Consider the following 26,194-nt stretch of genomic DNA (forward strand, 5'->3'; position numbering starts at 1 on the left):
ACAGGATTTCATTCTTTTCTATGGCCAAGTAATATTTCATTATGTGTGTATATGTATATACACCACATTTTCTTTATCCATTCATGTATTAAATGGAATTGACGTAGGATGGTTCTGTATTTGGACTATTGTGAATAGTGCTGCAATAAACATGGGAGTGCAGATACACCTTCAGTGTATTGATTTTCTTTCTGTTGGATATATGTATAGTAGTGGAATTGTTGGATCATATGGTAGTTTGCTTCTGTCTTTTTTTTTTTTTTTTTTTGAGGAACCTTCATACTCTTCTTCATAGTGGCTGCACTAATTTACATTCCCACTAAATAACACTGAGGGTTCCCCTTTCTGCACGTCCTCACCAGCATCTGTAGTTGCCTATCTTTTTGATACAAGCCGTTTTAACTGGGGTGAGATGATAGCTCATTGTGGTTTTGATTTGCATTTCTCTGATGATTAGTGATGTTGAGCATTTTTTTCATTATCTGTTAATCATTTGTATGTCTTTTGAGAAATATGTGTTTTAGATCTTTTGCCCATTTTAAAATTGGATTATTTGGGGTTTGTTTCGTTTCGTTGCTACTGATTTGAGCTCCTTCAATATTGTGGTGGTTAATTCCTTGTCAGATGGATAGTTTGCAGATGTTTTATCCCATTCTGTGGATTGTCTATTCACTTTGTTGATTGTTTCCTTTGCATTTTAGCTTGTATTTTCATTTGTCTATTTTTGCTTTGGTTGCCAGTGCTTTTGAGGTCTCATGCAAAAATTATTTGCCCAGAGCCATGTCCTGGAGCATTTTTCCAATGTTTTCTTCTAATAGTTTCATAGTTTGTGAGATCAAAGTAGATCTCACAGAGAGAATAGAATTGTGGTTACTAATTTTACCAATTGAGATCTTAGATTTAAGTCATTAATCCATTTTGATTTGATTTTTGTGTATGATGAGAGAGAGGGGTCTAGTTTCATTCTTCAGCATATGGTTATCCAGTTTTCCCACTACCATTTATTGTTGCTTTTGGCACCTTTGTTGAAGATGAGCTGGCTGCAAATTGCATGGATTTATATATAGGTTTTCTGTTCTGTTATATTGGTCTATGTGTCTGTTTTTGTAGCAGTACTGTGCTATTTTGGTTACTGTAGGCCTCTAGCATAGTTTGAAGTCAGGTAGTGTGATGCCTCCAGCTTTGTTCTTTTGGCTTAGAATTGCTTTGGCTATTCAGGATCTTTTGTGGTTTCATAAAAATTCTGAGCTTAAAGAAAAAATTATGTGAAGAATGTCATTTCAATTTTGATAGGGATTGAATCTTTAAATTGCTTTGGGAAGTATTGTCATGTTAACAATATTAATCCATCCAATCCATAAGCATGGACTATCTTTATATTTTTTGTGTGTCCTCTTCAATTTCTTTCATCAGTATTTTCTAGTTTTCCTTTATAGATCTTTCACATCTTTGGTTACATTGATTACTAGGCATTTTATAATTTGTGTACCTATTGGAAATGGGATTGCTTTCTTGATTTCTTTTTTTTTTTTTAATATGGAGTCTTGCTCTGTTGCCCAGGCTGGAGTGCAGTGGCGCAGTCTCGGCTCACTGCAAGCTCCCCCTCACAGGTTCACGCCATTCTCCTGCCTCAGCCTCCAGAGTAGCTGGGACTGCAGACGCCCGCCACCACGCCCAGCTAATTTTTTCTATTTTTAATAGCGACCAGGTTTCACTGGGTTAGCCAGGATGGTCTCGATCTCCTGACCTCGTGATTCACCCACCTCGGCCTCCCAAAGTGCTGGGATTACAGGCATGAGCCACCACGTCCCGCCACTTGAGTTCTTTTTCAGATTGTTTGCTGTTGGTATATGTAAATGCTGCTGATTTTTGTATGTTCATCTTGTGTCCTGCAGTTTCACTGAATTTATCAACTGTAACAGTTTTTTTGGTGGCGTCTTTAGGTTTTTGTAGGTATGAGATCATATTATCTGCAAATAAGGCTCATTTGACTTATTCGTTTCCAGTTTGGATGCCCTTTATTTCTTTCTCTTGCCTGATTTCTCTGGCCAGGACTTCCAGTATTGTATTGAATAACAGTACTGAGAGTGGGGGGGCATCCATGTCTATTTCAGTCCTTAGAGGAAAGACCTTCAATGTTTTCCCCATTCAGTATGATGTTAGCTGTGAGTTTGTCATTTTGAGATATATTTCTACTATACCCATTTTTGATGAGGGTTTTTTTAATCATAAAGTGATGTCCAGTTTTATGAAATGCTTTTTCAGCGTCTATTGAAATAATATACTTTTTTTTTGAGAGAGAGAGAGAGTCACTCTGTCACCCAGGCTGGGAGTACAGTGGTGCCATCCTGGCTCACTGCAGCCTCTGCCTTCTGGGTTCAACTGATTCTTCTGCCTCAGCCTCCCGAGTAACTGAGGTGGGAGGATCACGTGAGCCCAGGAGGTTGAGACTGCAGTATGCTGAGGTCATACCACTGCACTCCAACCTGGGTGACAGAGTGAGACCCTGTCTCAAAAAACAACAAACAAACAATCAAAAAAATTTTCCACTCATTTTCATCATTCATTTATTTCTACGGGTACTTTTTTTTTTTTTTTTTTTTGAGATGGAGTCTCGCTCTGTCGCGCAGGCTGGAGTGCTGTGGCCGGATCTCAGCTCACTGCAAGCTTCGCCTCCCGGGTTTCCGCCATTCTCCTGCCTCAGCCTCCCGAGTAGCTGAGACTACGGGCGCCCCGCCACCTCGCCCGGCTAGATTTTTGTATTTTTTTTAGTAGAGAGGGGGTTTCACCGGGTTAGCCAGGATGGTCTTGATCTTCTGACCTCGTGATCCGCCCGTCTCAGCCTACCAAAGTGCTGGGATTACAGGATTGAGCCAACACGCCTGGCCTCTACGGGTACTTTTTTTTTTTTTTTTTTTTTGAGACGGAGTCTCGCTCTGTCACCCAGGCTGGAGTGCAGTGGCCGGATCTCAGCTCACTGCAAGTTCCGCCTCCCGGGCTCACGCCATTCTCCTGCCTCAGCCTCCCGAGTAGCTGGGACTACAGGTGCCCGCCACCTCGCCCGGCTAGTTTTTTGTATTTTTTAGTAGAGACGTGGTTTCACCATGTTAGCCAGGATGGTCTCGATCTCCTGACCTTGTGATCCTCCCGTCTCGGCCTCCCAAAGTGCTGGGATTACAGGCTTGAGCCACCGTGCCCGGCTACGGGTACTTTTAATACATGTAGGCAGCCGGGTGCGGCAGCTCATGCCTATAATCCCAGAACTTTGGGAGGCCGAGGCGGGCAGATCACCTGAGGTTAGGAGTTTGAGACCAGCCTGGCCAATGTGGTGAAACCCTGTCTCTACTGAAAGTACAAAAAAAAAAAAAAAAAAAAAAAAAATTAGCTGGGCATGGCGGCAGGTGCCTCTAATCCCAGCTACTCGGGAAGCTGAGGCGGAAGAATCACTTGAACCTGGGAGGCGGAGGTTGCGGTGAGAGTTCGTGCCATTGCACTCCAGCCCGGGTGACAAGAGCAAAACTCTGTCTCAAACAAAAAAAAAAAAAAAGAAAAAGTAGGCTTTTTTCCTGGAGTACATCATTTTCACTTCTGTGAAATTTAGCAGATTGCAAATTCATATATGACACTGGAAGTTTTATTCGAAGCCACATTTATTTGCATAAAATGAGATCCTTTTGAAACTTTTGTTTTCTTTACTCGTTCAATTGGTATATATTTGTTCTTTATTCTATAAGCAGTTACTGTATTATTTTTTCCTCATATGAGTGACATTGACTATATATGTGTGTGTGTGTGTATATGTATGAGCTGTTTATATTTCCTTTTCTCTAGATTTTGTTTATATTCTTTGACAATTTTTATGTTGAGTCATTGTCTTCAATTTGCAGAATCTCTTATTTTGGGAGGAATTTGACCCTTTGCAATGATTTTTTTTTTTTTATCATGCCTGATTGTCTTGTTTGTGAATTATGTTTTCTAAATAACTTCATGTTTACTTTTTGTTGTTGTTGTTGTTTTGAGATGGAGTCTCGCTCTGTCACCCAGGCAGGAGCGCGTGGCATGATCTCTGCTCACTGCAACCTCCGCCTCCCAGGTTCATGCCATTCTCCTGCCTCAACCTCCCAAGTAGCTGGGATTACAGGCGCGTGCCACCATGCCTGGCTAATTTTTGTATTTTTACTAGAGACAGGGTTTCACCGTATTGGTCAGGCTGGTCTTGAACTCCTGACCTTGGAATCCACCTGCCTCCACCTCCCAAAGTTCTGGGATTACAGTTGAGCCACCGTGCCTGGCTACTTTTCTTTTTAAGTAACTTCTTTATAACTTTTTCTTTTCTTTCTTTCTTTCTTTTTTTTTTTTTTTTTTTTTTTTTGTTGTTGTTGTTTTCTCTTTTTCTTTTTTGGAGACGGAGTCTTGCTGTGTTGCCTAAGCTGGAATGCAGTGGCGTGATCTCGGCTCACTGCAACTTCTGCCTCCTGGGTTCAAGTGATTCTCCTGCCTCAGCCTCCCCAGTAGCTGGGACCATAGGCACGTGCCATCGCGCCTGGTTAATTTTTTGTTTTTTTAGGTAGACACGGGGTTTCACCATGTTAGCCAGGATGGTCTCGATTTCCTGACCTCATGATCCGCCCGCCTCAGCCTCCCAAAGTGCTGGAATTACAGGCATGAGCTTATTGCGCCTGGCCAACTTTTTCTTTTCTTTTTTTCTTTTCTATTTTCTTTTCCTTTTCCTTTTCTTTTCTGACAGAGTCTTGCTCTGTTGCTCAGGCTGGTGTGAATGATCTCCACTCACTTCAGGCTCCGCCCCCGGATTCATGCCATTCTACTGCCTCAGTCTCCCAAGTAGCTGGTACTACAGGTGCCCACCATCACGCCTGGCTAATTTTTTTTGTGTTTTTAGTAGAGACGGGGTTTCACAATGTTTGCCAGGATGGTCTGGATCTCTTGACCTCGTGATCCGCCTGCCTCAGCCTCCCCAACATTTTCTAATTAAAGTTACAGTGAAGGCTGAGTTTCTTGATAAAAATAAAAATAGTGAAATGTAATGACAGGATAAAACCTTGTTTTATTAGTATTTTTTTAATTTAGAGAAGTACTATTTTAACATAGCCAAGGAGACTGGGGATAACATTTGAAAATTTGGGAGCTTTGACTGGGCGCAGTGGCTCACGCCTATAATCCCAGCACTTTGGGAGGCGGAGGCAGGCGGATTACGAAGTCAGGAGATCGAGACCATCCTGGCTAACGTGGTGAAACCCCGTCTGTACTAAAAATACAAAAAATTAGCCAGATGTGGTGGCGGGCGCTTGTAGTCCCAGCTACTGGGGAGGCTGAGGCAGAAGAATGGTGTGAACCTGGGAGGCGGAGCTTGCAGTGAGCCGAGATTGTGCCACTGCTCTCCAGCCTGGGTGACAGAGAGCGAGACTCCATCTCAAAAAATAAGACAATTTGGGAGGTTTATTTGGGCCACAGTGAACACCAAATATTTAATTTGATATAGATGTTGTGGCAGCTAAATCTGAGTTACTTTCCTTCTCCTTGTTCTTTTGAATACAGGGTGAGCATGGACAATCTTGTGCCAAAATGCTTGTGAATCGAGCATTGGGCCGCTGGAGGCAGCGTATGCTCCGAGCAGATAACACTAGTGCCATAGTTATCTGCATCTCTCCAGAAGTGGACAATCAGGGAAACTTTACCAATGAAGATGAGTTATACCTGAACCTGACTGATAGCCCTTCCTATAATAGTCAAGAAACCTGTGTGATGACTCCTTCCCCATGTTCTACACCACCAGTCAAGGTATATAGTTCCATAGTTTTTAAGTTATGTTTTAATAGTCACCAGTTCTTTGGTTACCGTCACCTGGAAATAATTTTTAAATTCTTACAGCATTTTGGATTTGAACTCGGTTCAAGAAAGTGGTATAACTTATTATCAGAGAGCCATCTTTGTATCAATACTAATCTGAATGCCAGCCATATGTACAGCACTAATAAAAAGGTGATTGTGGGCCCTTAAGAATATTATCGTTTGCCATCTAATGCTATGAATATTATTTTTAAAGCATTTAGAAGTTTGTGAAGCACTTAAATATATTTTATTTGAATCTCATAGCCCAGAAGTAGAGCTAATGTTATTATTTCATTTTATCAGTAATAAGCCTGAGAGATTAAACTGTCTAAACGAGGTCGTAGAGAATCAAAATTGAGCTGGACCTGAGGACAACAGACGTTACAACTGGTTGTCTGTTAACTCGTCTAAGAAACTTTATTCCTGTTTCTTATCCACGTTAATATTGAGTGAGTTTAAGATATGCTTTGAAATAAGCAAATTTTAAGTAGATATCATACTTTCCTTTTTTGATTTACTAAGAGCTCAAATACTTGGTTGTGTTTTCATACTAATTTTTCCCACCAAAAATTAGCAATATTGATTGATAATTGCTTTAATACATAGTATGGCTAACCTGGCTTTCTGAGAATGTGTTTTCAGTAGACTGACCATTAAAATGGGAAATATAGCGAAATCTAACATCATCTATTCAGGCAGTTTTTTAAAGTGTGAAGGGCTTTAATTTTGGGCGTTGTAATCCTATAGTCCATACTTGGAAATGGGTTATTACTGCTTTGCTTTCTTTCACTTTACATACATATGGCAAAAACCACATATGGCCAGATAAAATGGAATCTTTTCATTTCTTTTTCTTTTTTTGTTTTTGAGACAGAGTTTCACTCTTGTTGCCCAGGCTAGAGTGCAGTGGCACGATCTTGGCTCACTGCAACCTCTACCTCCCAAGTTCAGGTGATTCTCCTGCCTCAGCCTCCCGAGTAGCTGGGATTACAGGTGCCTGCCACTATGCCCTGCTAATTTTTTGTATTTTTAGTGGAGATGGGGTTTCACCATGTTAGCCGGGCTGGTCTTGAACTCCTGACCTCAGGTGATCCACCCGCGTTGGCCTCCCAAAGTGCTGGGATTACAGGTCCAGCCAAAATGAAGTATTTTCATTTACAAAAGGTTTCTTTTCTTTGAAAACCATGAATGGTAATGTAGGTTGAAACCCTTTAAAGCCTCTTTATTCTCTTTTCGAAGCTGCGAAGGAGCTTATGTTTGTATATTTGCGTATGTCTGAATATTTGTATATAATTATTACTTTCATGTTCCCCAATAACTGACCTTTAGGCAGTATAGAGAAGGAGGAGACATTAGGGTGGGAAATAGTGTAAGGGACAAAGGGCCATTCTTAATATTTACCTCAAATAAAAATTATTGCAGTCTGCTGACTGGCATTAGTAAACCCATACATAAAATATGTTTAAAAAATTACTTAAGCTGGGCATGGTGGCTCATACCTGTAATTCCAGCACTTTGGGAGGCCGAGTGGGGCAGATCACGTGAGGTCAGGAGTTTGAAACCAGCCTGACCAACATGGAGAAACCCCATTTCTACTAAAAATACAAAATTAGCCAGGTGTGGTGGTGCATGCCTGTAATCCCAGCTACTTGGGAGGCTGAGGCAGGAGAATCACTTGAACCCAGGAGGTGGAGTTTGCAGTGAGCCAAGAACACGCCATTGCACTCCAGCCTGGGCAACAACAGCGAAACTCCATCTCAAAAAAAAAAAAAGACAAGAAAAAAATTAAATTCTGGGCTGGGTGCGGTGGCTCACGCCTGTAATCCCAGCACTTTGGGAGGCCAAGGCATGTGGATCAGGAGGTCAGGAGATTGAGACCATCTTAGCCAACATTGTGAAACCCCATCTCTACTAAAATACAAAAAATTAGCTGGGCATGGTGGCTCGTGCCTGTAATCCCAGCTACTTGGGAGGCAGAGGCAGGGGAATCGCTTGAACCCGGGAGGTGGAGGATGCAGTGAACTGAGATTGTGCCACTGCACTCCAGCCTGGTGACGGAGCAAGACTCTGTCTCAAAAAACATAGTAATAATAATTCTGATAATGACCTAATAATGCTACTGAAGATAAGAAGACGTATGCATGCCATATGCAGGTATAGTTATTTGTTAACCCATTGACCCTGCCCAAATATGGGGAAATATTTAGATTAATTCAGAATAATTAGTATTGTTGGCTCTGATCTAACAACTAACAAAGACAAATTTCTGCCCAAGAAATTGTTTTTGGTTTGTTTTATTTACCTTAATTGACTTAAAGGTGAGTACTCCCGACTATGTTTGATTTACATCATTATTAAAGTTATCTCATGTTTAGTAACATAGAGATAAATTTAATGAGAATTTGGTTAATACTGAATAGTTTCAGAGACTTACTCACATTTATTTAGACAAGGCATTTGAGACTAGATTTGTCTATAAACATGTCAACTTCTATTTGAATTCTCACATAAATTAGTCTGTTTTGGGATGGAGATAGTGGAAAAGTTTGTTTAAGGTAGATTATTATGACACATATCTTTCTCTGTCCTTTGTTTAGGGCAAAACTAAATTTAGGTATGTTTTACAAGCTAAGATCTGTAAGAAAGGAATGGGAAGAGAGCAAAGAGTTTCAGAAAATTAAAACTTAGTTGTGTTTTAGGCACAGTTTGTAATTGTTTAATATTGGATTACAGGATAGATGGGAGGAGAAAGTTGATCTCTGAAGCAGTGAACTTTTTTAAACTATGTATTTTTAGGGGGTAACCTCAACATCACATCACTGTTTTACGAACGTGCAGGCCTTAGCAATACAAATTAATCTGGAGTACATCTGAGAAGTCTAAATAGTTGCCTGTGCTAACAGATGCAATGTATCCCCACAGAATGCCAATAAAAAGAGAAGGAAAAGGAAACGTTCAAGGAGAAAGTGGGGGAAGGGAAACCAGCACACCTGTAGTGTCAGAATAATAATCTGTGCATTTAAAAAGACACAGCTGGCCGGGTGTGGTGGCTCATTTCTGTAAACCCAGCACTTTGGGAGGCCAAGGTGGGTGGATCACGAGGTCAAGAGATTGAGACCATCGTGGCCAACATGGTGATACCCCGTCTCTACCACAGATACAAAAATTAGCTGGGTGTGGTGGTGTGCGCCTGTAGTCCCAGCTTCTCGGGAGGCTGAGGCAGGAGAATCACTTGAACCTGAGAGGCGGAAGTTGCAGTGAGCCATGATCACACCACTGCACTCCAGTCTTGCGACAGAGCGAGATTCCATCTCAAAAACATAAATAAATAAAATAAATAATAAATAAATAGACCGGGCGTGGTGGCTCATGCCTGTAATCCCAGCACTTTGGGAGGCCGAGGCGGGCAGATCATGAGGTCAGGAGATCGAGACCATCCTGACTAACACGGTGAAACCCCATCTCTACCAAAAATACAAAAAAATTAGCTGGGCATGGTGCCAGGCGCCTGTAGTCCCAGCCACTCAGGAGGCTGAGGCAGGAGAATGGCATGAACCCGGGAGATGGAGCTTGCAGTGAGCCCAGATCGTGCCACTGCACTCCAGGCTGGGCGACAGAGCAAGACTCTGTCTCAAAAATAAATAAATAAATAAATAAACAGCTAAACAGAAATTACAATATATTGTGTTAACTCTGAAATTGTCCCATTGTTTTTGTTTTATAAAGAAATTCCACCTAATATCTAACCTTATTATGCATGCTATAGCAATGTTTTACTCCATTAGATAGTTTGACTAGTACCATTTTTCTTGTGCCTGCAGTAGTGATGTGATTATTTGGCATTAGGAAGACTTCTGCTACAGAACTTATTTGCTGCCTGGTCTTTAATATATTTTTCTATATTAAAGCAGCATGAGCTCTTGGTCAGTGATTGCTTATTACTTAACGTATTTTTTCTGTGATCAGCCAGAATGTGCTTGTGACCAGGTTAAACATTTGAATCAACCTAATACAGAGGGATAAACTTACACGCAACTCTCATTGTTGAAATGAGAAAGCTGTATGTAAGACATTCTAGAACAGAGACTGTTGCTGCCCAACATATAGTCAGTACTAAAACAGGCAAGAATAATCAAACTTTCAATGAACCATGCAGTTTATAGTAAATCAGTGGAGCTGCCAGGTGTGGTGGCTTACACTTGTTATCGCAGCACTTTGGGAAGCCAAGGCAGGCAGATCACCTGAGGTCAGGAGTTTGAGACCAGCCTGGCCAACATGGTGAAATCCTGTCTTTACTAAAAATAGAAAAATTAACTGGGTGTGGTGGTGGGTGCCTGTGATCCCAGCTACTTGGGAGGCTGAGGCAGGAGAATCGCTTGAGCCCAGGAGGTGGAGGTTGCAGTGAGCCAAGACTGTGCCATTGCACTCCAGCCTGGGCAACAAGAGCGAAACTCTGTCTCAAAAAAAAAAAAAAAAAAAAGAACAGAGAAGTGATGTATTTGGGGCAGTAACAGATTAGTAACTAGAAATTCTTTGTCCTTTTCTTCAGTGTCCATTGGTCCTAAAGTCAATATATATATGTTTTTCAGTAAAGCATATTCTTAACTATGATTAGATTGAGGTCATTTTAGAAACAGGTTTCTGGGCTGGGTGTGGTGGCTCACCCTTGTAATCCCAGCACTTTGCGAAGACAAGGAGGGTGGACCACTTAAGGTCAGGAATTTGAGACCAGCCTGGCCAGTGTGGTGAAAGCCCATCTCTACTGAAAATACAAAAATTAGCCAGGCATGGTGGCGGGTGCCTCTAACCCCAGCTACTCGTGAGGGTGAGGTGGGAGAATCGCTTGAACCTGGGAGGCAGAGGTTACAGTGAGCAGAGATCGCGCCACTGCACTCCAGCCTGGATGACAGAGCAAGACTCGATCTCAAACAAACTAAAAAAGAAGCTTCTGGATGCCTTCAATTTCCCTTTCATTTTATTTTTTGAACCTCCCTGCCTTCCTTATTTCCCTTTTAACTCTGGACAAATTAAAGGAAACATTCCTATTATAAGTATACTTTTATATAGCACTTTTTAGAAAGTTGTATATTCAGGCTGGGTGCAGTGGCTCACGCCTATTATCACAGCACTTTGAGAGGCCGAGGTGGGTGGATCACCTGAGGTCGCAAGTTCGAGACCAGCCTGACCAATATGGAGAAACCCCATCTCTACTAAAAATACAAAAAAAAAAAAAAAAATTAGCCAGGTGTAAGTGGTGCATGCCTGTAGTCCTAACTACTCAGAAGGCTGAGGCAGGAGAATTGGGTGAACCCGGGAGGTGGAGGTTGCACTCCAGCCTGGGCAACAAGAGTGAAACTCCATCTCAAAAAAAAAAAGGAAAGATGGCTGGGCGTGGTGGCTCACACCTGTAATCCCAGTACTTTGGGAGGCCAAGGTGGGCAGATCACCTGAGGTCAGGAGATCAAGACCATCCTGGCTAACATGGTGAAACACCATCTCTACTAAAAATACAAAAAATTAGCTCGGCGTGGTGTCGGGTGCCTGTAGTCCCAGCTACTCAGGAGGCTGAGGTGGGAGAATGGCGTGAACGCGGGAGGCAGAGCTTGCAGTGAGCCGAGATCGCGCCACTGCACTCCAGTCTGGGCGACAGAGCAAGACTCCCGTCTTTGGAAAAAAGAAGAAAGAAAAAAAGGAAAGGTGTTTATTTTATAGGAGATTTTATTTCAGAGAAAGATCAGATAAATATGTCTCCATTTGCTGCTCTACCAAAGGATTTGCGTGGACTTTTCAGAATCTATTAGTATTTTAATAAATTTTGATTGAGAGTCCACTTGAGGAAATTTTACATGTTTGGGGGAGAGAGTGTTTATGATTTAACTCTGGACCTTGATAAAGTATTAAGACAATGATTTTATGAAATGTTATTGCTTTGGAAGAGCTGGGTTTGATAGTAAGAATGTTCTTATCTGGAGGTGAGCGGATATTCTGAGTATATGTAGATTTAGAGCACTACACTCAAAGTAGTGGTGCATGTCTAGATTGACATGAAGCATTTTAAAAACAGCATTTTAAAAAACAATAAGTGCCTTGGATAATTCTCATTTGTTTCATCAATTGGGAATTTCCCTAACCATTCTCAGTAGGGTCCCATGTGTACTACTTTTCTCAAATCACAGAGCAGTATCTAGTGTTTGCAGGATGGGTGCAAAGCAGCATTCATCTGACTTTTCATTATGACCATTATGGCATAGTTTCTTTTTTTTTTTTTTTTGAGACGGAGTCTCGCTCTGTCGCCCAGGCTGGAGTGCAGTGGCCGGACCTCAGCTCACTGCAAGCTCCGCCTCCTGGGTTTACGCGATTCTCCTGCCTCAACCTCCCGAGTAGCTGGGACTACAGGCGCCCGCCACCTCGCCCAGCTAGTTTTTTGTATTTTTTAGTAGAGACGGGGTTTCACTGTGTTAGCCAGGATGGTCTCGATCTCCTGACCTCGTGATCCGCCCGTCTCAGCCTCCCAAAGTGCTGGGATTACAGGCTTGAGCCACCGCGCCCGGCCGGCATAGTTTCTTTAATGTTGTACTTTGCTTTAATAATGTGCTTTAATGTTATAATGCTTTCCACGCTACGTACTCAGAAATTAGAATTTAGGAGATAGGAAATAAACCAAAAAACCACAAATTTGTTGCTTATCCTACGGAGATGCTACCATCCCCTCCAGTGGTTACGCTAGTTTTCATTACTATAAAATTGACGTTTTTATTTTTATTTATTTATTTATTTATTTATTTATTTATTTATTTATTTATTTATTGTGAGACGGGGTCTCACTCTGTCACCCAGGCTGGAGTGCAGTGATGCGATTTCTGCTCTCTGCAGCCGCCACCTCCTGGGCTCAAGCAGTTCTCCCGTCTCAGCCTCCAGAGTAGCTGGAATTACAGGTGCGCACCACCATGCCTGGCTAATTTTTATATTTTTAGTAGAGATGCGGTTTCACCATGTTGGCCAGGCTGGTTTTGAACTCCTAACCTCAGATGATCCACCCACCTCAACCTCCCAAAGTGCTGAGATTACAGGGTTAGCCACTGTGCTCAGCCAAAAATTGAGATTTTTAAAAGCTTTTTTTTTCTTTTTTGAAATAGGGAAACCTTCGTGAATTTGTGTCATCTTTGCACAGGAGCCATGCTAATCTTCTTTGTATTATTCCAATTTTAGTATATGTGCTGCTATAGTAAGCACTTAATGGCATCTTAAAGCAATTTTTTGATGGTTCTTATGGAAAAATATAAGACTTTTATGAAAAATAGAGCGATTTCATCAACATTATGTTATTGTCAAAAGTAAAATTAAAACGCACACAGAGAATGCGATACTTTTGATCTTCTCCATGTTTGGGTACAGAATAGTGGAAGAGTGAATGTGTGCCTATGGTTAATTTTGAGGGTTTGTTTTGAAATTTTGTTCCTTAATGTATCTTATTTTTGGTTACCTGCCAGTGGATAGAAAATACATGTGAGCACGTGAATTTTCACCCACTTGAATAGATTATTTTATAATTTCATCTATTACCCTGAAGACAGAATTCAACGTCATTCTTACCTTTATATTGTCTTCTCACTCTGGTTCCTCCCATTTAAACCTTACACATAGTTCAGTAAATACATGGTGAATGAATTAGTGAATGCAGAACATGTTTTTACCATCCTACTAGCTTCATAAGAAGCCTAATATCACGTACATAGGTTTGTTGAGTTCTAGGATAAATTTTTTCTTATTTGTTTTACCTTCTTATTTTTCAGTCCCTGGAGGAGGATCCATGGCCAAGGCTGAACTCTAAGGACCATATACCTGCCCTGGTTCGTAGCAATGCCTTCTCAGAGAATTTTTTAGAGGTTTCAGCTGAGATAGCTCGAGGGAATATCCAGGGTGTAGTCATACCCTCAAAAGATCCAGAACCACTTGAAGAAAATTGCGCTAAAGCCCTGACTTTAAGGATACATGATTCTTTGAATAATAGCCTTCCAGTTGGCCTTGTGCCTACTAACTCAACAAACACTGTCATGGACCAAAAAAATTTGAAGATGTCAACTCCTGGCCAAATGAAAGCCCAAGAAATTGAAAGAACCCCTCCAACAAACTTTAAAAGGACACTAGAAGAGTCCAATTCTGGCCCCCTGATGAAGAAACATAGACGAAATGGCTTAAGTCGAAGTAGTGGTGCTCAGCCTGCAAGTCTCCCTACAACCTCACAGCGAAAGAACTCTGTTAAACTCACCATGCGACGCAGACTTAGGGGCCAGAAGAAAATTGGAAATCCTTTACTTCATCAACACAGGAAAACTGTTTGTGTTTGCTGAAATGCATCTGGGAAATGAGGTTTTTCCAAATTTAGGAGAGGGCTTTTTAAATTTGGTGCCGAAGTTGAACTTTTTTTTAAGGAGACAAAATTAAAAGAATATACAGTTTGACTTTTTGGAATTCAGCAGTTTTATCCTGGCCTTGTACTTGCTTGTATTATAAATGTGGATTTTATAGATGTTAGGGTATAAGTTGCTGTAAAATTTGTGTAAATTTGTATCCACACAAATTCAGTCTCTTACTCTGATACACAGTAATTGTGACAACAGGGCTAAATGTTTAAAGAAATCAAAAGAATCTATTAGATTTTAGAAAAACATTTAAGCTTTTTAAAATACTTATTAAAAAATTTGTATAAGCCACTTGTCTTGAAAACTGCGCAACTTTTTAAAGTAAATTATTAAGCAGACTGGAAAAGTGATGTATTTTCATAGTGACCTGTGTTTCACTTAATGTTTCTTAGAGACAGGTGTCTTTTAAACATTATTTTTTATTTCTGATTTCATAATTCAGAAGTAAATTTTTCATAGAAGTGTTGAGCCATGCTACAGTTAGTCTGGTCCCAATTAAAATACTATGCAGTATCTCTTACATCAGTAGCATTTTTCTAAAACCTTAGTCATCAGATATGCTTACTAAATCTTCGGCATAGAAGGAAGTGTGTTTGCCTAAAACAATTCCCTTCTTTTTCATCCCAGACCAATGGCATTATTAGGTCTTAAAGTAGTTACTCCCTTCTCGTGTTTGCTTAAAATATGTGAAGTTTTCCTTGCTATTTCAATAACAGATGGTGCTGCTAATTCCCAACATTTCTTAAATTATTTTATATCATACAGTTTTCATTGATTATATGGGTATATATTCATCTAATAAATCAGTGAACTGTTCCTCATGTTGCTGGATTTGTAGTTGTTGATTTATTTTAATGGTATATACAAGTTGAGTATCGCTTATCCAAAATGCTTGGGACCAGAAGTGTTTCAGATATTTTAAAATTTTGGAATATTTGCTTTACACTTAGCTTTTGAGTGTTCCTAATCTGAAATTCAAAATGCTCTAATGAGCATTTCCTGTGAGCATCAATGCCTGCTCTGAAAAAGTTTCTGATTCTGGAGCATTTTGGATTTTGGATTTTGGATTTTCAGATTAAGGATGCTTAACCTGGATTAACATTCTGTTGTGCCATGATCATGCTTCATGCTTTAGAGTAAGTTTATTTTATTTATTTATTATTTTGTTTGTTTGTCTGAGATGGAGTCTCACTCTGTCATCCAGGCTAGAGTGCAGTGGCACGATCTCAGCTCACTGCAACCTCTGCCTCCCAGGTTCAAGTGATTCTCCTGCCTCAGTCTCTCTCCCCAGAAACTGGGATTACAGGTGTGTGCCACCACGCCCGGCTAATTTTTTTGAGACGGTGTGTTGCTCTGTCGCCCAGGCTGGAGTGCAGTGGTGCAATCTCGGCTCCCTGCAACCTCTGCCTCCTGGGTTCATGCGATTCTTCTGCCTCAGCCTCCTGAGTAGTTTAGATTACAGGCACGTGCCACCATGCCCAGCTAATTTTTGTATTTTTAGTAGAGGTAGGGTTTCACATGTCGGTCAGGCTGGTCTCGATCTCCTGACCTCGTGATCCGCCCGCCTCGGCCTCCCAAAATGCTGGGATTACAGGTGTGAGCCACCACGCCCAGCCAATTTTTGTATTTTTAGTAGAGATGGGGTTTCACCATATTGGCCAGTCTGGTCTCAAACTCCTGACCTTGTGATCTGCCCGCCTCGGTCTCCTAAAGTGCTGGGATTATAGATGTGAGCCACTGTGCCTGGCTTAGAGTGAGTTTAAAATACAACTTAAAGTCTTCATTTTTGCACACTGAATTTTTTATTTTAATATCAAATATATTGAAATAGGTCAGGTGCGATGGCTCATGCCTATAATCCCAGCACTTTGGGAGGATGCGGAGGGCAGATCATGAGGTCAGGAGATCGAGACCATCCTGGCCAACATGGTGAAACCCCGTCTCTACTAAAATACAAAAAATTAGCCAGGCGTGGTGGTGCACACCTGTAGTCTCAGCTACTCATGAGGCTGAGGCAGGGGAATTGCTTGAGCCCAGGAGGTGGAGGTTGCAGTGAGCTGAGATCGTGCCACTGCACTCCAGCCTGGCAACAGAGTGAGACTCCATCTCAAAAAAAAACAAAAACGAAATAATAAGAATGTGATTAAGTCAGTTATGGCTTATAAGCATTATGTAAAATATGTAGCGATTTAAGATAAATAAAAAACTGCCAACTTCAGTAATACAGGAAAAAATCTAAAGGGAATTAAACACAGTATGTAATTTTGATGTGACTTGTACAGTGAGATAATTTTTTAATTTATTAATTTGGAACAAGATCTGTCATTGAGAGATTCAAGAGTTAATTCGTGAATTCAATGTCGTGCACCTACAATATGCTAGAAACTGTGTTGTTGGAAACATACCGATTTTCCATAGGAAATCTAAGAGTTTTTTCAGATCTTTCCAAGAGAGATAGCAACTAGCAGACACTTCTGGAGTCTGTTCATTGTGAAGGTCTTTTCCATCTGGTACACGTGTAATACCATCCTGGCTGCACCACGTGAAAATCCAGCAAGCCAGGTGTGGTGTCACATGCCTGTAGTCCCAGCCACTTGGGAGGCTGATGTGGAATGATCACCTGAGCCTGGGAGATTTAGGCTGCAATGAGATATGCTCATGCCACTGCACTCCAGCTTGGGTGACAGAGTAAGACCCTGTCTAAACAAAATAACAAAAACACCAGCAAATCTAAATACATACTGAAATCCAGACCAGGCACGGTGGCTCACACCTGTAATCCCAGCACTTTGGGAGACCGAGGTGGGTGGATCACGAGGTGAGATTGAGACTAGCCTGGCCAACATGGTGAAACCCCATCTCTACTAAAAATACAAAAATTAACTAGGCGTGGTGGTGTGTGCCTGTAATCCCAGCTACTTGGGAGACTGAGGCAGGACAATCGCTTGAACCTGGGAGGCGGAGGTTGCAGTGAGCCAAGGTTGAGCCAGGCCGGGCGCGGTGACTCACACCTGTAATCCCAGCACTTTGGGAGGCCGAGGGGGGCGGATCACGAGGTCAGGAGATCAAGACCATCCTGGCTAACACAGTGAAACCCCGTCTCCTAAAAATACAAAAAATTAGCCGGGCATGGTGGTGGGGGCCTGTAGTCCCAGCTACTCAGGAGGCTGAGGCAGGAGAATGGCATGAACCTGGGGGATGGAGCTTGCAGTGAGCTGAGATCGCGCCACTGTACTCCAGCCTGGGCGACAGAGTGAGACTCCATCAAAAAAAAAAAAAAAAAAAAAAAAAATAGATGGAGCCAGTGCACTCCAGCCTGGGTAACAAAGTGCAACTCCATCTCAAAAAAAAAGGAAAATCCATTTAGGCCAGGTGCGATGTCTCCTGCCTGTATTCCTAACACTTTGGGAGGCTGAGGTGGGAGAATTGCTTGAGCCCAGGAGTTTGAGACCAGCCTGGACAACATAGGGATACCATCTCTACAAAAAAAAAAATAATTAACTGGATGTGGTGGTGTGTGCCAGTGGTCCCAGCTACCCAGGAAGCTGAGATGGGAGGATCGCTTGAGCCTGTGAGGTGGAGGCTGCAGTGAGCCATGATCATGCCACTGCACTCCAGCCTGGGCAACAAAGTGAGACCCTGTCTCAAAATTAAAAAAAAAAAAGTGGCTACTTTTTACTTGTTTTTTTCTTTTTTACCAGTGGTTATAAAATAGATTATGTAATCTGTATTTTTCAAATCAATTGTTTAATGTAAAAAGTGTCACAGCATTATTTCCTACATCACATTATTTTTTAGTGCAATGGATCTAATTCTGTACCATATTAGTAGCTGTCTAATATTGAAAACCTTTTTGAGACACAACTCTACATGTTAAAATTAATTATTTTTTTGTATGTGTTCCTAGGGCTGTGGTTAGGCCTACTCTTTAAGGGAGTCAAAGATGTTTTGCCATCACAAATAATGCTTTAATGTTTGTGTTTCTTAAATTTTATTTGTCTATGTAACACATAGATCAGTAGTAATGGAAAGTTCACGATGTATGAAATGATACATAATGAAAAATCCCCTACCTCAGTCCCCAAGACAGTCAACATTTCCCCCTATTTTTTGTGTGTATTCTTTCAGCAATAGTCTATGCATAGACATGCGAGGATTATGTGTTTATCTCAACCTTATTTCTTAAAGATTTTTCTATATCAGTACATCAAAGAGCCTCATTATTTAGTATTTCAGTCTACAGATGTAAGTTAACTATGCCATTATTTTTTTTTTCCTTTTTTTTTTGAGACGGAGTTTTGCTCTTGTTGCCCAGGCTGGAGTGCAGTGGTACAATCTCGGCTCACTGCAACCTCCGCCTCCCGGGTTCAAGCGATTCTCCTGCCTCAGCCTCCTGAGTAGCTGGGATTACAGACGCATGCCACCCATGCCCAGCTAAGTTTTGTATTTTTAGTAGAGACGGGGTTTCACTATGTTGGCCAGGATGGTCTCGATCTCCTGACCTCGTGATCCATCAACCTAGGCCTCCCAAAGTGCTGGGATTACAGGTGTGAGCCACTGCGCCCAGCCAACTATGCCATTATTTAACCATGTCCACACATTCTGGTTATTTTAAATATTTTGCAGAAGATAATTCTTACCTGTGTGTCTTATGCCACAAGGATTAAAATATGTATTCATTGCTACAAAACTATCTCAAAATTTAGCAGTTTAAAACAACAAATACTGGCCGGGTGTGATGGCTCACACCTGTAATTCCAGCACTTTGGGAGGCTGAGGCAGGCGGATCACCTGAGGTCAGGAGATCACGACCATCCTGGCTAATACAGTGAAACCCCGTCTCTACTAAAAATACAAAAAATTAGCCAGGTGTGGCAGCGGGCACCTGTAGTCCCAGCTACTCAGGAGGCTGAGGCAGGAGAATGGCGAGAACCCGGGAGGTGGAGCTTGCAGTGAGCCGAGATCACACCACTGTACTCCAGCCTGGGCGACAGAGCGAGATTCCGTCTCAAAAAAACAAAACAAACAAAAAACAAATATTATCTCCAGTTTCTGAGCCTCAGAAATCTGAGAGTGGTTTAGCTGGGTGATAGTCTTGTGGTTTTGGTCAAGCTACCAACCAGCGCTACAATCTTTCGAAGGTGTCACTGGGGCTAGATCTGCTTCCCGTGAGACTCACAGCTGTTGGCAGGAGACCTCAGTTTGTTGCCACATGTTCCCCTCCAGAGGGCTTCTCACAACATGGCAGTTATTTGCCCCCAGAACAAGCCACACCAGAGGGCAAGGCAGAAACCACAATGTTTTTTGTAACCTAGCCTCTGAAAGTGTCATATCAATTCTGTATTTTGTTGGTCACACAGACCGAGTCAGCTACAACGTGGGAGACTCCTACACAAGGCATGAATTCTAGGAGGTGGGCATTTTCTAGGAAGTGTCATTCTAGGGAGTGTCATCTGGAAGGAGGCTATCACAATCTAGAAGTTAAAGGCATTGATACTTTGAAATATAGCATGTATAATATTGTTTTAGTAAGGTGTGCACTAGCTATGTTTTGGTAATAGCATTAATGAGCAATGTTATTTTCATCTTCCATACGTCTGGAAGATTGCTCTAGTGGAGTAAAGCATCTTAATGTATTTTGCCACTAAATAAACTGTCTCACTAACAAAGTTGAGAATAATTTTTTTTTTTTTTTTTTGACAGGGTCTCACTCTGTCCCCAGGCTGATGTGGAGTGCAGTGGCACAATCATAGCTCACTGTAACGTTTAACTCCTGGCTTCAAGTGATCCTCCCATCTCAGCTTCCCGAGTAGCTGGGACTGCAGCTGCATATCACCACACCTGGTGGATTTTTAAAATTTCCTTAGAGATGAGGTCTCACACTGTGTTGCACAGGCTGGTCTTAAATTCCTGGCCTCAAGTGATCCTCCTGCCTCGGCCTCCCAAAGTGCTAGGCAAATTTTAATCTTTGAGACAAAATATTTAGGCAATATTAGTGGTTGCATTAGGGATTACAATGTACATACACTTACAGTCTACTTAGAATAAATGTTCTATGACCAAAAGTGGAATGCAGAAACGTTACTAGCCAGGTGTGGTGGCATGTGCTTGTAGTCCCAGCTACTCTGGAGTCTAAGGTAGGAGGATCACTTGGCCCCAGGGGGTTGAGGCTTCAGTGAGCCCTGATCACACCACTGCACACCAGCCTGGGCAACAGAGTGAGACATTGTCTCAAAAATAAATTAAAAAGTAACAAAAGTTTTAGCAAAAGGAAAAAGAGTTAAAGCAAGCTGGGTATGGTGGTGCATTCCTGTAGTCCTAGCTACTCAGGAAGCTGAGGTGGGAGGATTGCTTGAGCCCAAGAGTTCCGGGCTATAGGTGCCATGATGGCATCTGTGAATAGCTATTGAACTCCAGCCTGGACAGCATAGCTAGGCCCTGTCTCTTACACAAAACACAAAGTAACAAAATGAAAACTGGTCAGTGAGGTGGCTCCTGCCTGTAATCTCAGCACTTTGGGAGGCTGAGTTGGGGGGGGGGGATCACCTGAGGTCAGGAGTTCAAGACCAGCCTGGCCAACATGGTGAAACCCCGTCTCTACTAAAAATACAAAAATTAGCTGGATGCGGTGGTGCACACCTGTAATCCCAGCTACTTGGGAGGCTAAGGCAGGAGAATCGCTTGAACCCGGGAGGCAGAGTTTGCAGCAAGCCAAGAATGTACCATTGCACTCCAGCCTGGGTGACAAAGTGAGACTTTGTTGCAAAAACAAAAACAAAACAAAACAAAAACAAATGGAAACAGAAAAGAATGTGGTGCTAAAAAAAAAAAAAAAAAAAAAAAGTCTAGGCTGGGCATGGAATACGCCTGTATTACCAGCACTTTGTGAGGCCAAGGTGGGTGGATCACTTAAGGTTAGGAGTTTGAGACCATTCTGGCCAACATGCTGAAACCCTGTCTGTACTAAAAATACAAAAATTACCCAGGCATGGTGGTGGACACTTGTAGTTCCAGCTACTCAGGAGGCTGAGGCAGGAGAACCACCTGAACCTGGGAGGCAGTGGTTACATTGAGCTGAGATCGGGCCACTACACTCGAGCCTTCGCAACAGAGTGAGGCCCTGACTCAAAAAAATATATAATAATAATAATAATAAAATATGGCTTTACAACATCCTAAGTCTAGTGAAAGTCGTAAACCTACAAATTCAAGCTCAGCAAATCCCCAAACAGAAAACATTAAGAAATCCTGACATAAGCAAGTTGCTAAAAAGTAAAGAGAAAAACAATATTGAAAGCCACCGGAGGAAAAATATAATGCATACTGACCTACACAGGACTAATTTAAATGACTGCATATTTCTTTTCAGAAACCATGATAGGGCCAGGCATGGTAGCTCATGCCTGTAATCCCAGTACTTTGGGAGACCGAGGTGGGTGAATCACTTGAGGTCAGGAGTTTGAGACCAGCCTGGCCAACATGGTGAAACTTTGTCTCTACTAAAAATAAAAAAATTAGCCAGGCGTGGTGGCACATGCCTGTAATCCCAGCTACTCAGGAGGCTGAGGCAGGAGAATTGCATGAACCCAGGAGGTGGAGGTTGCAGTGAGTCAAGACGAAGCAAGACTCTGTCTCAACAAAAAAAAAAGAAGAAGAAGAAGAAAAAAGAAAACATGAAGACCAGAGGAAGTGGCTTTTTTATTTTTTTGAGACAGAGTCTTGCTCTGTCATGCCCAAGCTGGAGTACAGTGGCACAATCTTGGCTCACTGCAACCTCTGCCTCATGGGTTCAAGTGATTCTCCTGCCTCAACCTCCTGAGTAGCTGGGACTACAGGTGTGCACCACCACGCCCGGCTAATTTTTCAACTTTTAGTAGAAATGGATCACCTGAGCTCAGGAGTATGAGACCAGCTCGGCCAACATGGTGAAAACACATTTCCACTAAAAATACAAAAATTAGCTGGGCATGGTGGCGCACACGTGGTGGTGCATTTAATTGTTCCTGTTAATGAATAGAGCATCATGGAGAATAAATGAAACAAATAATAGTTTCTGGTAAAGAGATTTTGTTACATTTTAGTTACAGGCAATAGAATTATAAGCAGTTACAAAGCAGCACTGATGTGTCAAAGATAAAGAATGACCATACTTGGCCTGGCTGTGACTCACTCATGTAATCCCAACACTTTGGGAGGCAAAGACAGGTGGATTGGTTGAACCCAGGAGTTTCAGACCAGCCTGAGTAACAAAATGAGACCCTGCCTCTACAAAAAATTAAAAAATTAGCTGGGTGTGGTGGTACACACCCGGGCTGAGGCAGGAGGATCCCTTGAACTGAGAAGGTTGAAGCTGCAGTGAATTCTGATTGCACCACTGTACTCTAGCCTGAGTGACAGAGCAAGACCCTGTCTCTAAAAAAAAAAAAGAAAAAGAGATGAAGGATGGCCATACTTAATAGTTTGCCTGGGACAGTCCTAGTTTACTTTTTTTTTTTTTTTTTGGTGTAATTATTAGAAGAGCCTCATTTCACAAAAGTGTCCTGACAAGACGATAAATTCTATGACCACTTTATAGATACTAGTGGGTTTCAAAAGAATGAAAAACTAAAGGAAAATAATCACCATGTCTTCAGGATTTTTTTGTTTGTTTGTTTGTTTGTTTGAGATGGAGTCTTGCTCTGTTGCCCAGACTAGAGTGCAGTGACGCGGTCTCGGTTCACTGCAACTTCCCCGTCCTGGGTTCAAGCCATTTTCCTGCCTCAGCCTCTTGAGTAGCTAAGATTACAGGCGTGCACGGCGCCCAGCTAATTTTTGTATTTTTGGTAGAGAAGGGATTTCACCATGTTGGCCAGGCTGGTCTGGAACTCCTGACCTCAGGTGATCCACCTGGCTTGGCCTCCCAAAGTGCTGGGATTACAGACGTGAGCCACCACTCCTGGCCATCTTCAGGTTATTTGCTGGACTTGGGAATGAGCAGAGGGATCCAGCATAATAAACAACTGCAAAGACTTAAAATTTTGAATAGAAATATGGGGAAATGCTGTGTTAGAAAGCATAATTACCTGGTACCTAGTATTCAGGATGGACAAATGGCAGGCACTAATTGTAATTAATAGAGATGAGGTGACAGGATTTTGGATTATGTTGGTTTTGCTATTCTACGAATTTTGGGATTCTACTTTTTAGGAGATTAATACAAAAGGTAGCGTTTAAAAATTGTGACCTAAGGAATGCATCAGAAAAAGTCAATATCGTGAGTAATCAATGTGTTTTTATCTTGTAGCTAGAGGATTTTAGAGAAAAGTGATGGGGTTTTATTTTTTAAATGTTTTAAAATTTTACTTAGCTGAAAATTAAAATACTAATGTTCACCACAGTTTTGTGTGAAAACAGGTTATTTCCCCGCTGCTGAAATCACAGGATCATTATTCAAGTGTTTTTGGTGGCCTGGGTCAGTGAGGCAATAGCTTAAGGCTTCAAAAACAAACAAACCAAAAGAAGAATCCTAACCAAAACAAAAACACACCAGAAAGTACACACTGATCTTGAAATTTGGTTTGCATAAGGACAGCTCTGATTATTCTCTAGGGATTTTGTTTTTTGTTCTGTAGGGCCATATGAGAGGCAATCTTGGTCATTAGTAATTTATTATACTGGGCCAAGGTAGCAATTGGAAGAACAAAGAACTCTTGCTTAAAGTTACTTTTTTCCACTAAAAATGAGTTTCATAGCTGGGATTGCTAGGTATCAAGAACAAATAGTTCACTGACGAGTTTCTCCATGTCTCTGTACTTTGATGTGACTCATGAGCTGGCAATATGTACAAAGCACCCACTAGTTACTTCCATTAAAAAATATGATCACCACACGTTTTATCTCCAGTGAAGGCTCATAAAATAATCTCAAACCATCTTCGTGGATAATAAAACGGGGTAATTAGAACTGGTTGGTAGTTCATTTGGAGAAATTCCTTTTTTTGTTTTTGAGATGGAGTCTCGCTCTGTTGCCCAGGCTGGAGTGCAGTGGTGCGATCTCGGCTCACTGCAAGCTCCACCTCCCGGGTTCACACCATTCTCCCGCCCCAGCCTCCCAAGTAGCTGGGACTACAGGAGCCCGCCACGACGCCCGGCTAATTTTTTGTATTTTTAGTAGAGACGCCCGGCTAATTTTTTGTATTTTTAGTAGAGATGGGGTTTCATGGTGTTAGGATGGTCTCGATCTCTTGACCTCATCATCCGCCCGCCTTGGCCTCTCAAAGTGCCGGGATTAGAGGTGTGAGCCACCGCGCCCGGCCCTTAGAGATGGGGTTTCTCCATGTTGGTCAGGCTGGTCTCAAACTCCCAACTTCAGGTGATCCGCCTGCCTCCGCCTCCCAGAGTGCTGGGATTACAGGCATGAGCCACTGTGCTCGGTGCATTTGGAGAAATTTCTACTTTGATCTAAGAACTTTAAATTTGGGCCGGGCGGATGACTCACGCCTGTAATCCCAGCACTTTGGGAGGCTGAGGCGGGCACATCACCCGAGCTCAAGAGTTCAAGACCAGCCTGGGCAACATGGCGAAACTCCATCTCTAGAAAAAATATAAAAACGGCCGGGTGGTGGTGGGCACCTGTAATCCCAGCTACTCAGGAGGCTGAGGAAGAAGAATTGCTTGAACTCAGGACACGGAGGTTGCAGTGAACTGAGATCGTGTCACTGCACTCTAGCCCGGGTGACAGTGCAAAGACTCTGTCTCCATTAAAAAAAAAAAAAAAAGAAAGAAAGAAAGAAAAAGAAAACAAGAAAATAAAAAATGCAAAAATTAGCCAGGAGTGGTGGTGCAGGTCTGCCATCCCAGCTAGTCAGGAGGCTGAGGTAGGAGGATCACTCGAGTCTGGGAGGTCAAGGTAGCAGTGAGCTATGATTGCGTCACTGCACTCCAGCCTGGGAGACAGAGTGAAACTGTCTGAAAAAAATAAAAAATAAAAAAAAGAAAAAAGAAAAAATGGCCAGGCACAGTGGTGGCTTACGCCTGTAATCCCAGCACTTTGGGAGGCCGAGGCAGGCAGATCACGAGGTCAGGAGTTCCAGAGCAGCTTGGCCCATATGGTGAAACCCCGTCTCTACCAAAAATACAAAAATTTGCCAGGCACGGTGGCATGTGCCTGTAGTCCCAGCTATTTGGGAGGCTGAGGCAGGAGAATTGCTTGAAGTCGGGAGGTGGATGTTGCAGTGAGCCAAGACCACGCCACTGCACTCCAGCTTAGACGACAGAGTGAGACTCTGTCTCAAAAGAACAAACGAAAAAAAAAAAAACCTTATTTACTCATAAAAAGCCTATGGGTCAGGTGCAGTGGTTCACACCTGTAATCCCAGCACTTTGGGAGGCTAAGATGGAAGAATCACTTGAGCCCCAGAGTTCAAGATCAGCCTGGGCAACATAGGGAGGCCCTGTCTCTACAAAAAAAAATTTTTTTAATTAGCCAGGCATGTTGGTGTGTGCCTGTAAATCCAGCTACTTAGGAGGCTGAGGTGGGAGGATCACATGAGCCCAGGAGTTGGAGGTTGCAGTAAGCTATGATTGCACCATTGCACTCCAGCATGGGTGACAACAAAACTGACTCCCTCCCATGCCCCTGCTAAAAAGAAAGCCTATGAGGCTCATAATAATCTTTTTTTTTTTTTTTTTTTTTTTTGAGATGGAGTCTCGTTCTGTCACCCAGGCTGGAGTGCAGTGGTGCAGTGGTGCGATCTTGGCTCACTGCAAGCTCCACCTCCCGAGTTCTCTCCATTCTCCTGCCTCAGCCTCCAGAGTAGCTGGGACTACATGCGCCCGCCACCATGACTGGCTAATTTTTTGTATTTCTAGTACTAGAGATGGGTACTAGTTCACCATGTTAGTCAGGATGGTTTCGATCTCCTGACCTCATGATCCTCCCGC

The 26,194-nt window shown here is 42.3% G+C and overlaps 1 protein-coding gene and 1 non-coding gene across 2 annotated transcripts in view; one reads left to right on the forward strand and one right to left on the reverse strand.

The window, feature by feature from the left end:
• PPM1D (protein phosphatase, Mg2+/Mn2+ dependent 1D) overlaps positions 1 to 15,102 on the forward strand; it is a 69,703-nt gene extending 54,601 nt beyond the window's left edge. Inside the window, exons 5-6 of the mRNA XM_010364082.2 lie at positions 5,557 to 5,799; positions 13,644 to 15,102. Of these exons, the coding sequence (XP_010362384.1) occupies positions 5,557 to 5,799; positions 13,644 to 14,201 (801 nt within the window). The 3' untranslated portion in view covers positions 14,202 to 15,102. The remainder of the gene's footprint in view (positions 1 to 5,556; positions 5,800 to 13,643) is intronic.
• On the reverse strand, positions 12,979 to 13,083 carry LOC115895111. Its single transcript, XR_004055302.1, has one exon. It is a non-coding gene; the product is annotated as a U6 spliceosomal RNA (small nuclear RNA).
• Positions 15,103 to 26,194: the final 11,092 nt, after the last annotated feature.

This window comes from Rhinopithecus roxellana, chromosome 19, assembly GCF_007565055.1.
Source record: "Rhinopithecus roxellana isolate Shanxi Qingling chromosome 19, ASM756505v1, whole genome shotgun sequence".
NCBI lineage: Eukaryota > Metazoa > Chordata > Mammalia > Primates > Cercopithecidae > Rhinopithecus > Rhinopithecus roxellana.